The sequence below is a fragment of the Rhinolophus hipposideros genome (assembly GCF_964194185.1).
Source record: "Rhinolophus hipposideros genome assembly, chromosome: 8".
Lineage (NCBI taxonomy): Eukaryota > Metazoa > Chordata > Mammalia > Chiroptera > Rhinolophidae > Rhinolophus > Rhinolophus hipposideros.
The window spans coordinates 26000070-26012800 of record NC_138054.1 but is presented as its reverse complement, the minus strand read 5'-3'; the positions used below and the strand labels follow the sequence as shown (position 1 = coordinate 26012800).

The 12731-nt window shown below is 32.0% G+C and overlaps 1 protein-coding gene across 3 annotated transcripts in view; it reads right to left on the bottom strand.

Moving 5' to 3' along the window:
- Positions 1 to 12731, bottom strand: part of EVI5 (ecotropic viral integration site 5) — a 223736-nt gene that overhangs the window by 101088 nt on the left and 109917 nt on the right. The window contains exons 11-13 of one of the 3 annotated variants that reach the window (XM_081056253.1): positions 5382 to 5435; positions 3463 to 3495; positions 2771 to 2917 (exon numbers count right to left, since the gene is read on the bottom strand). In XM_081056253.1, the coding sequence (XP_080912379.1) occupies positions 2771 to 2917; positions 3463 to 3495; positions 5382 to 5435 (234 nt within the window). The remainder of the gene's footprint in view (positions 1 to 2770; positions 2918 to 3462; positions 3496 to 5381; positions 5436 to 12731) is intronic. The other 2 variants (XM_081056254.1, XM_081056255.1) reach the window with 2 other exon arrangements.

Below are 12731 nucleotides of genomic sequence, written 5' to 3'. Positions count from 1 at the left end.
CAACTACTTTATTTGTCAAAATTCCAACAAATAAGATTTTGTTTCCTTGGATCTTAAGCACAGTCTGCCCTCTGAAGCAGTATCAAAAAGGCTAACCAATTTTCCATAAGATTAAATCTCAAATATTTGAAAATGACCACATCTATGATGTTCTTACAAAACCTTCTTTAGTGCAGTCTAAAAATATACAGGCCTTCCACAGTCTTCTCTATACTGCCAGGATATAGCCTGTAAATATTTGACATGAGTTTTGGTATTCAAACTAGATACAACACTATAAATTTTCTGCAAGCTACTTAGAATTGAATTGGATCATTATACTTCTAGGAAGACTACACTTGAGATATTTTGGGGGGCGGGGGCGCAGCCATATTACATTATTGGCTAATTCCTGATTTCCTGCCAATTAAAATTTCTAGGTCTTCATCATATAAAGCGTCACTAAGATAAATTTTATAATTTTAAACTTCAGGGCAAGGCTATAGATTTATTTCTGTGAAATAATCTTTTATTTTCGTTTCTTATTCTGAATAGATTGTTTATTAAATATTTTAGAATCCTGATTCACCATCCAACATATTAGCTACATCTCTGAAATATGTCATTTATACAATTCTGACACATACCTCACATTTGAACATTTAAATAATATTAATAGATTAAAATACTTGAAGCATAAGTGTAGGAGGAAAGACCTATGATGTCTCTTCACTTCAACATGACTAGCCTCTTGATACAGTTAATCACCTATAAAATCACTTGTTTACTACTTTCATCTCTATTTCTCTACCTTGACTAGAAATACATCATGAGAACATACCAAATAACTTGTAAAACTGCACTTATGGCACGGTTTTTGTCTATTACAGAAACAAAGTTATTTTGTTAGGACTTGGGGTAAACATAGTAAGTTGGCTTTTAGTGAGTAAAAGTTATTTTTTTAATTGTACACAAACCAGATGTTCTAGGAATTTTTAATGAAGCATCAATGTCATTGATCCTCTTTTCAGATATTTATTACTAAATGTAAGCACAGTATTTGCCCACCCCAAAGCCTTTAGTATCTCATTTTCTAAAATTCTTTCAAGACAATAATATTTCTATGAGCATTCTGCCAATTATTTTAATATCTAGGAATATGCACTTTGCTTTGAAATTGGAAATTTAACCAAGGATCTGTGACTTTAATAAATTTTGTGCAGCTCTGCTTTATATATTTCTTTTATAGTTTATTCCAGTTAAGGAGAACGTTTGCTTAGTGAGGAAAAATTGGAAACAAAATTGAAGTAGAGATCTGCTTTCTCCTTGTTATATATCTTATTCCCACAACGTGGCTCTATCTTGTCCTTAGGAAAAAAGCACAAAGATTCTTTTTGTTACACTTAATTTTCAAAAGCTTCCATTCATTCTGGCCGTTTTTGCTTCCTCACTTAGCTTTTTCATTATAAACTAACATTTAACATTTTTTATACATATCTACCTAGGTCTCAATATTTTGAAAAGCCATGCAAAGAAACTAATAATTCATAATTCTAATGTATTATGACTATAGCTTATGCTAAACGTAAATATTAATATAATATTTATTATCTATACTTATAATAAAATCACATTGTACTGACAACTCAGTTCAGCTTAATTCCTACCATGATACCCCAATTCTCTTTTTCTATTTTTATGCTTTGATACTGACATTTCATACAAAGGCAGAACAAAATATCTGAATTCCTATCTTTTTAGTATTCATTACCATTCTCTTATTCATTTTTCTTAACCATCTTGAATACCATTATAGAAAAAAAATGATGTTATGTTTTTCAATTGCCAAATTTTCCTTTTTGCTTTTAGTTTTCTGATTTTTGAACCTAGATGATGATGCTGTTTCTTAATTTTATTGAATAAAAGTAATATCCAATTTAAAGTCATTCTATTTCCTTCCAGACCGTTACAGAGTTCTAGGTTTAACACAACTTTTTCTGCCTACGCTACTACAATCCAACTCTTTCTTGAAAACAGAAAACTGAAACAATAATATTCTCTCAAAAATAAACAGTTGAATTTTAACTCTCATATTCTTGATTGAGATCACAATAGTCTGACTCTGCCAATGGAAAATGCAGTCTAGATTGCAAAAGTTATCTGAGGATAGCTGTACAATCAGCAGCTGTTTAGTACCCTAAATTAGTTAACATCTTTTTATAAGTTCATTTTTTAATTTTGACAACTCTCCTTTTAAAATAATGTAAGCATATACCTTAACCCATAATTTAGTGTCTCGATGTAGGAAGCTAAGGCTATAGTATAGCATAAGACATAAATCACCAAATTATCAAAGCTTTAAATGAGTTAATTACATATATTCTATACTGGATAATATTTTGTTTGTACTATTAACAAAAATCAGCTGAAGTTAAAATTTAAAAATTACCAATGGCAAAATACCCATTATGAAACAGATTTTTAAAACCTGGAAAGCAGGTCTAGCATACATTACTTATTTACTATGACTCAGAACATAATATAAAGAAAAGAAAATATTCCCTATTTCTAACAAAACTATGGAGACAGAAAAAAAAATTAGAACGAGGAGTCTTTAGGCCATTGTAAGACCATGAAGTATTACAGAAATAAAATTGGTTAATTTAAGAATTTAATCAAAGTAGAAAACCAAATTATTTATAATAAGAGCACAGAGTGGTGCTTTGGGAAAAAAAAGGTCTAAAGGCAAGGGGATGAGAAAGGTGAGAAAAAGTACTACCTGACTCCTTACCCATTGTTGTTGGTGCTGGAGCTTCCTGATGGTATTTTCAGCCTGCTCCAGTTTAGCACTGGCCTCATCACTCTGCTGTTTGATGGTGGCCAGTTCCCGTTTTATGAGGTAGTTTTCCTCAGCCTCCTGGGCTCTTGTCACTTGTCCCTTAGGACATAATTTTTTTGTGTGTAAAGCAATTTAGGACAGAGTCAAGAAAGACTGCCTTTGTGAGGTTTAGTTATTTATTTTGACATATTTAAAAAAAAAATCACCTCAGAGAACAAACAGCCTAAATAATTAATAGCCAGCAGCTCATTATTGCTCCACCAAATTTTGGGAAGCTAAATAAAAAATGCACCTGACAATCCTGAGAACAATTCTTTCAGTCAATAAAAATTCAGTTCATGCAATATTATTGACTTGTACATGCAGCATTAAAATTTCAATGAACAGTAGTTAATTTCACAGAAGCCACTGATTGCCATTTTGTAATTAATACTTTAAAATAATGTTAGCTTTAGAACGTGCAAAGGGTGTTTAATAAACCAAGATAATATACTGTTTTAAAATAAGTTTATACCCACATATACCACCCAAAAAATTATTTCTAAGAAAATGCATGTAAAATTGCATGCATTAAAATATCAGTTTAGAACTTTCCTTAGAAGTTAGGGGAAATGCTAAAAAACAAAAAACAAAAAAAACTATACCTGTATCAATCTATCTGCCAATGAAGCACTTTCCTACAAAAGGAAAAATTCAGATAGAAATGTAAGAGAGAGGAATAAAATAAAAGTGATAAAATTAGGAATAAGAAGAAACAAAGCATACCCAAATTCCACCTACATTTCATGTAATCAAAATGGACATGTGGACTTTAAAACTATTTTTACTGAATGTATTTTTACTCTTAAACTTTAAGAAAAATATATCAAATTAAGGAGAGACTGAAGAAAATCATGTGCTTCCAGAAGAGACGAAACACAAATTCCAAGAGGTTTTTCATTATTTGGGACAAGCAAGTATCTTTTTCTTAAAACATACTTTTAAATCTTTATTTTTAGAGTCAGCCACTTATATGAAAGGGAGAAGGAACTTGAGTAAGCAATTCCACCTGTAAAGTGTGACAGCAATTTGTGCAATCCCAACTTCCAAAGACACAAAGCAAGAAAAATATATAAAATGAAAAGTATGACAAATGAAATTAACGAGCTCAGCGTAATAAACTCTAGCAATAACTGAATTTTTTGGTTACAGAATTTAACTGATACATACATATTTACAGAATTCTAAGTGCTAAAGGTCACATGTAAGCCATCTAAGCCAGTAAAAAACGGTGCTTAGTTTCCTAGAAGCAAAATCCAAACTTAATACTTTTCTACAGAATCTGTATCAACCTGAATGTTCCATGAAATAAAAATGCTTTCTCTGTGAAAATGTCTCACTCCAAAGATAAAAGACTAACTAAGAAGATGTATATTTTACTGTAAACTAAGTATTTATTGGGAAAAAGTATATAATTAAAACAACTTAAAAACAACTAAGGCTTATCATCCTTTTTGCGAGTCAACAAAAAACGTAGGATTATCATGAAAGGAACTCTAATAAGATGAAGGAAACACAGGAAAACTATTTTTGACTTAATATAATGTACCTGCAATTATTATACAACAAAAATAGACATGTAATAAGCATTGTGTCCCTGTGCAGAGCTATTTAATACGAAACCATCAATACTTTCAAACAAAAGACAAATATGCGAACTATTTTTCATTTATTGCTTTCTTAAATATCGATCTACAGATTTTCAGGGAAAATTTTAAGATACTTGGCAATATCATGAGGAGCACTTTTAAACCTACTTTCTCTCATCTTTAGTAAAAACAAAAAAAACCACATGCAAAAATCATCAAAAGTTTGCAAATTCAGATGTTTTTCTTATAATGTTTTCTTACACTATACTTTTATTACTCAATATACTCTTGTAGCATCAGAAACAAGACAACAAAAGACATTCTATCAAAAGCATAATATAAGAATGTGAAATTTCTACATTTGTCCAGTTATTTTATACGAAACAAAGAGGAAGAGGTGACAAGTGGTAACAAAATAATTCTACGAATCAAAAGTTTAATTCCCGTGTTGAAAATCATGGTGAATTTTATGTAAGAAATCATTTTGACTAAACTTAAAGCAGTCCTAGACCTTAAAGAAATCATTGCCACATTCAATATGTGACCAGAAAGTCAAGCAATATTTGAAACTCATCTTTAAAAGACTACACAGAATAGATTTTCAAATATTTTCTAATTTCAAATATTTTCTAATGAAAATACATTTTACCTATTATATGTATTAGGTTACCTCTAAAGAAAATACATTTTAGATATCGTATGTATTATATTACTATAATAATACCCTTAGTTAAAACTTTTTCAAGAACTTAGTAGTGATCAATTTTTATTAATGAAAAGGTATATAGCTAAGTAGTAGGTTAGGCAAGTTAAGCAGTCAATACCACAACTTTGGAGACATCTGTGCTAGATTTCATCAGCTTTTATGTGAAATAGACAGAAAAATAATATACTGTACATTTAACAGAAAATTGCATAAGTAGTAATTTACTTACTTTTTCTAATGTTTCGATGCGCTGTTTTAAAAGCCTATTTTCTGTGCGTAACCTCTGCAAAAAAAGAAAGAAAAGAGAAACATACAAACAAAAAAAGGTTTGCAAGCATTCCTGAGACGTAAAAATGATACCTAAATCATAGTCCTTAAAAATGTACCATGTTTTATAAATAAGAAAAGAGTCTAAGGAATGGGCAAATTTTCATTTGTCAAATTCTTAAAGGCTCAGAGTAAGAAATACATGGCAAAGAAAATGACCACATTTATCATTCCAGTTGTGATTGAATTTTAAATATAAGCTACAGTACATACAAAAATAACCTTCTTTCTGTACCTATTATAATGAATGACTCAATCAATACTATATTTTCTTATACTCCTACATGGTCTGACAATTAAGTTCGCAAACTTGTTGCAAGGATGTTGCTAACCTTTTTTGATATCAGAAGGATTATTCATTATGAATTTGTATCAACTGGACAGTTAACCAAGTTTACTGTTTGGAAGTTCTGAAAAGGCTGCATGAAAAAGTTAGACAACCTGAACTTTTCACCAACAATTCACGGTTCTTGCATCACAACAATGCACCAGCTCACACGGCACTGTCTGTGAGGGAGTTTTTAGCCAGTAAACAAATAAATGTATTGGAACACCGTCCCTACGCACCTGATCTGGCCCCCAATGATGTCTTTCTTTACCTGAAGATAAAGGAATCACTGAAAGGAAGACATTTAGATGACATTCAGGACATCAAGGGTAATATGATGACAGTTTTGATGGCCATTCCAGAAAAAGAGTTCCAAAATTGCTTTAAAGGGCGAACCAGGCACTGGCGTCGGTGCATAGTTGCCCACAAGGAGTACTTCGGCAGTGACCATAGTGATATTCAGCAATGAAGTATGTAGCACTTTTTCTAGTAGGATGAGTTCGCGAACTTAATTGTCTGACCTCGTATGTCTTAACATCTCCATTAAATAGAAAAGATTTTAACTCATTTATCTCCTATAAAGCCTATCTACATAAACAGTATTCAAATATCTATCACATAAACAAGAAATCTGAAAAATCTCTTGATTGCTGAAAAATCCTTGCATGCTCATAGGATAAATACCAAATTATCAGTTTAGAACTAAACCAGCTTCCATTTATAATGTGTTACATAATATGCCAAGTTGCAAAATTCCTTACATTCTGAAAATACAAAGTTTTCATCAAATGAATCGTTCATGAATTGTTCTAAACATAAGAAAATTAAAAGCTCCAATTTCTAGCATTTTCTCATAGTTCAAAAAGTAAAAATTAGATTGGAAAAAAAATCACCTAATTGTTCAATGCCCAATTCCCAAAACCCTGTCAAGTTACTGCTATTAAATATTAAAACTAAAACACACTACGTTAAAAAATATTTTTGCATATTTCACCAATATAATTTCATATTAATCTCATATATAAATTATCTTTTCATTTTAGAATCCACTAAATTTTGTCCCTTCATTTTGATATCGCTCTAATTTCAAAACCACTACCTTTTTGTACCAGTTTTCTTCACAGCTCAATTCAGCCTTATTCCATCCCTACCTTCCTCTAAATTCCTACTAAAAAATGTCTTCCTCAGGAAATTCTATCAATTCAGTCTAATATCTTGCAGTAAAGACTAAAATATAGTTTATATAACAATAAAGTCTCAGACAAAGGAAATAAAAGATTCTAAATTATTGTATCTTACTAAGTGGACCACAAATTAGAACAAACAAATCCTATGATTAGTAATTCTACTTTTTACAGAGTTATTACAAAGATATTCTGCAAATTAGATTTTGTTTTATTCACTAAAACATATTTAGATGATTGGAAATGTACGATCTCAGACTACAAAATAGCATGGTGGTCTATACAGATAAGCAATTATTAAATGCTGTTAAAGTCTAGAAAGCCAAAGAAACAAATGTGATTCTCAAATGTTCTTAACATACTTCCTCCAAAAAATTATAACATTTTATTCATCCTAAAAGATTTAGAAAGTTAAGTTCAACCAGACAATTAAGTGAATAGTTAATGTTACAACAGAAATAATGCTAATAAAATTTAGAAAACCACTCACCTGGATTTCCTTTCCCATCCCCCTTTAAATCTTCTGAAATTTTGTTATAAAAATCTAAATTGATTTTTCCTCAAATATCTATTCAAGTGTCTTAATACTACCGCTTTTAAAATAAGTCATCAATTCCTCATTTGTATGATAGCCACTTCATCATGAACTGATAACTATAAGACTTTTTCATTTAGTAAGGACTATTTCAGGGTTGGTTACCTATTAAATTTCAAGTGTTTCTGTCTTTTGGACTAGTATCATAGTATTTTGGTAAAACTTTGCAATGCCTTTTTACGTTTGGTAGAACTAATTTCTCCCATTGTTATATTGTTTTATTCTCCCCAAACTTTACCAGTGTATTAAATTAGTTAAGAGACTGGGTTTTGAAGTTAGGCAGGTTTAGGTTCAAATCTTCATTGTACAATTAACACCTGTGCATGTCATTCAATGTCTTAGAATCTCCATTTCCTCATCTGGAAAATTCGAGGAATAACACCTATAGTGATATCAGAAGAATTCAATGAGATAGCACAGCATTTAATATATACCAAACACTTGGTTATAGATCAGCATTGCTTATATTTTTAAAGTTAGGCAATATTATTTTATTGCTTTTGTCTATATATTTAATTATTGTTTAGATTTTTCACTTTTCTGGAATACTGCAGGGAATTAAATTTGACTGGATTTGTTAATGTGCATTTTGTGGGGAAATTCATATGTTTACACAACATGTGGTTATTTCGCTTTTACCTTTTATTCATCTTTTTAAAATAACTGTATGCAAAGTTTTTCAGTGTTTATTTTTTAGGTTCTATCCTACTATTCATTTAGGTTATTCTTAGGTATGCTTTTATTTTTATTTTAAATGAAACCTCTTCAAAGATACTTTTGTAATGTTTATTGCTGATAAATAGGAAAGATAATGACTAAAATCTATCACTTAACCAATTTCTCACTAATTTTTTAGTATCTTTCTCTTTAATCACATTAATCTGGAACTAATTAAAAGAGTGTTTTCTAAACTTTTAAGTGAAAACTACAAAGAGAAATACTAATAGATAAGTACACTTAAAAATAAACATAAGAATTTTTTTGACCTACCAAATTAGAAAAGAAAACAAAACAGAATGAGAGCAAGAAGGAAATACCTAATGTTGGCAAAGTATTAGTGAAATGGAATCTCTCTGCTAAGAATGATATACTCTGGAAATATTCTTCAGAAAATTTACTTAGTACGTATAAAAACCTTACAAATGCTGATATCCTATTATTCAGTAATTCTACTTTTTACAACTGGCTAAGAAAATTCAAGGTGCCAAAAAACTTTATATACAAGATGCTAACTATAAGCATATTTTTAATGGAAAAAGCAAGAAACAAGTATCCTAAAATAGGGAAATCTTGGTTTTAAACAACCATTCTTCAACTCTCATTTCCTATTATTTCCTACTTACTTATTTTATGACATAACCCAAGCTCAACAATCCTTCTCATAGGAACAATCCAGGTTGCCCATCAACTTTTCATTGTTCCTCACTCCTTGCTTCTCTCCTAACAAAGTTTAATTTCCAATCATTATACACTTTCCCTTGCTTTTATCCTCCCTCCCGCCTCTGTTTCTAAGTAGTTAGTATATACTTTCTAGTGAAACTACTACTCTGAGCCAATATACTGACAACTTTGTGTCTGTACCTATGTAAATATGACCAAAGAGAAATACAACCATGATTCTTATTTAAATTAATAATCACTAAATTCATGTGGACTCAATGCATCCTAGCAATAAACAGTATTTGCTTAGTCCATTCATTCTCCTCTCTTAGATTACTATTTCATAATTAATTCCTCTTCAAACCAGCAACCCTCTAATATGGTAATCTTGCTTACGATTTCACTGAAAAAAATTGAAGCAATCAGGAGAGAATTTCACACTCTTACAACCACATCTTACATCTTACCTCCTTTTTTGCTCATATATTTTGTTTTCTCTCCTGTTACTGTGAATTAACTCCTTATGTTAAACCAAGTTAAGTCTCCTACTCATGCACTAAATCCCATACCCTCCTGACTCCAGCAATTATCTGGTCATTCATACATCATTAGTTTTTCCTACTTAATTACCATAAAAACATGTTTTTACATACTTGTACTTCTACCTTAAAAAAAGAAAAACAAAACTCCACATAAATCACCTTTCACTCTTTTCTCTTGGCTTCTAGGACACTATTCTTCTCTGGTATTCTCGTGCTCTGTTGCTTTATCCTCATCTTCCCAACCTTTATCTTTATTTTCACTTTTTTATCTTTATTCAATTTGTTGGGGTAACATTGGTTAGTAAAATCACACAGGTTTCAAGTGTACATTTCTGTAATACATCATCTACATATTGTATTGTGTGTTCACCACCCAGTCAGTTCTCCTTCCAGCATCATCTATTTGACCCCCTTTATCCCCTCGTAACCACTGAACTGTTGTGTTTACTGATTTTTTTGTTTGTCTTGTTCGTTTCTTGCTGTCAGTTTTATATGCCACATATGAGTGAAGTCATATGGCTCTCAGTTTTTTCTGCCTGACTTATTAAATGTTGGTTTACACGCAGGCTCAATTCCTGAACTCTCTTCTCTACTTTATCTACACTCATTCTCCAGGTAATCTCATCCACTCTCATGGCTTTAATATTATCATTGTGTCAAGTGTTGCCAAATTTATATTTATACTGGGCCTGCCCTCTTTTAACTCCAATTCCAAATATTCAAGGGGCTACTTAAACATCTCCTAGGAATCTCATACTTAAAACATGCAAAATTAGGCTCCTCGTATTCCTCCCCAAACAAGATGCTCCGAGGTCTTCCCCATCTCGGAATGGGAACTCCGTTTTGCTCTGGCCGAAAGGCTTGATTCCTGTCTCCCTCGTAACTACACATTCAGTCAGCTTTACTGTTAAAATCTCTACAGAATCCAATCCCTTATTCCTACCCCAGTCCAAGCAACCATCAGCTCTTGCCTATATTACTTCATTAGCCTTGTTCGTAGTCTCCCTGCTTCTCTAGTTTTTGCCTCCAGCAATCTACTCTCACACAGGAGCCAGAAGGATCCACTAAAAACTTAGGTCAGATCTTGTGCTCCTATACTAAAACCTCCGATTGCTAATCAGAGTTAAAGCCAAAGTCTTCATTCACATGGTCAACAACACCCTAAATTATCTGCAATGTGCAACACCCTTTTTTTTTTACTTCCACTGAATTTTCACACACAAAGAATTTGTTCCACCATGATAAAAATTTGTCTCAAAACTAATGTTGGACTCTGAGTTTCCAGAATCCTTCCATTCCATTCTCTGAACTTCCTCCTGCTGACAAAAGTAGAACTGAGTTGTTCTACCCAGGAGACTATATAGAACAGAGCAGAAAACTTTGAGCATTATGCATTCAACAAACATATTTAAGTGCTGGAACACGAGACTTAGTTTTAAGAGACGAAAAGATAGGACACAGGTGCCACCTCAGGGCGCTCATAGTCTAGCCAGGCAGGATAGACTTGAAAACAAATAGGTATAATCAATTGAAATAAGCTGAGTGTAAAAGTAAAATGGTCAATTTTATCGGAATGGGGTAGCCAGCTTAGGCTTTACACAGAAGGTGAAGCTTCAGCTGATTCCTGAAAGAAACTGGTTGATATATGCAGAATAACAAGGAGAGGTTAGGAAAGAGAATCCCAGGAAAGAAGTGGGGTAAGTAAGGGAGCATGGTGAGATTGGGAAACTGCAAATAATTTGGAGTGGAGAGTGTTCCTGAGTACAACATGGGCAACATCTTACCTCCTATCACTTTCCTGGTCACTCATGCTGTCCCATCCATAATGGCCTCCTAACTATCCCTCATCAGGCACACTCCCAACCAGATCCTGCTCCCCTTCCAGATCCCTGTACATCTAGCTCTCTCACTTCCTTCAGGTCTTCATTCAAAAGTAACCTGGTCAACTTCCCTACATTTTCAATCCAAACAATACCATTTTGTTTTCCCTTCCTTACGGTATTTTGTTCTCCTGTTTAACCCTTATCATCGCTTAAATACTCTACATTTTACTTTTCTGTTTATTGTCTGACTTCCGTACTAGAATGTAAACTCCATGAAAGCAGGAATTAGTTTGTTTTCATAAACACATCTCAAGTGCTTAGAATAGTCCTTGGACATGTAAGTAGGCACTATAAATACCTGTTAAATGAATGAATGACTTATGAAATAAATTATGCTACTGCATGCAACCCCTCTGGATATTATTATGCAGCCATTAATTTTTTAATGAAAAGCTCAGAATGCCACAGTGAAATGGGCATCCAAATCCTTCTCACATTACCAATATATTAGTCTCTCTTAGAACGCTGCACAGTGTATACAACGAACATATGTGGGCCTTAAAATAACACACACAAATCTGAGTTCAAATCCTTGACTTTCACTGTTTTCTAGCAATGCGATCATCAGCATATTATTTGAGCTCTCTGAAGCTTAGTTTCTTCATGAAAAGATGAGGATAAGAAACCTTTCATAATACTATTGTATGGATAAAAGGAGAAAATAATATATGATGGTCCTTCATATATTAAGTGTTGAAAAAATGTGAGTGTCAATACTAATACCTCACACTGATTGCTAAAAATAATTAGTGGATGATTTAGATAATATTTGTCATGATTTCTTTGTTTTAGGCCAAGCAGTGGATGTACAAGTGCTTTTATATTCTCTGTTTTTTAGCATATCTGAAATATTTCGTAATTTTTGAAATAAGAAAAAATAATTAATTCCTGACTAAAAACCAGTTAGAATTTCTAACACCTACCATTTTCAGGGCTTTAGATCTCTATGCCCCAAAGCATAAATTTAAATATAAATACTAGATTATCAGTTCTTATGTTCATCTTAAATAGAGTGGGGGATAAAGGTTTTTCTTTTTTAAAGATTTGTGGATTACCCTAACATAAGCTAAAATTTTAATATTTCTTACCTCCTCCCCCTCAGGTGTAATATCAATAGATTGGAAGAAGATACTGATAAAGATGTTTCGATTAACAAAAAATTTCATAACAGTAAAATGTAAGATTCTCCATATGAAAGAATTATTATTAAAATCTTCCTATAACACTTTCAGAGAAGGGGTGGAAAACACTAAAAAGTCACGTCTTGGTCAGGGAGCTGACCAATAGATACAATTCTTAGAATAAAAGGTCACCAACCCAAAGGTCTTAGAATTTTAATT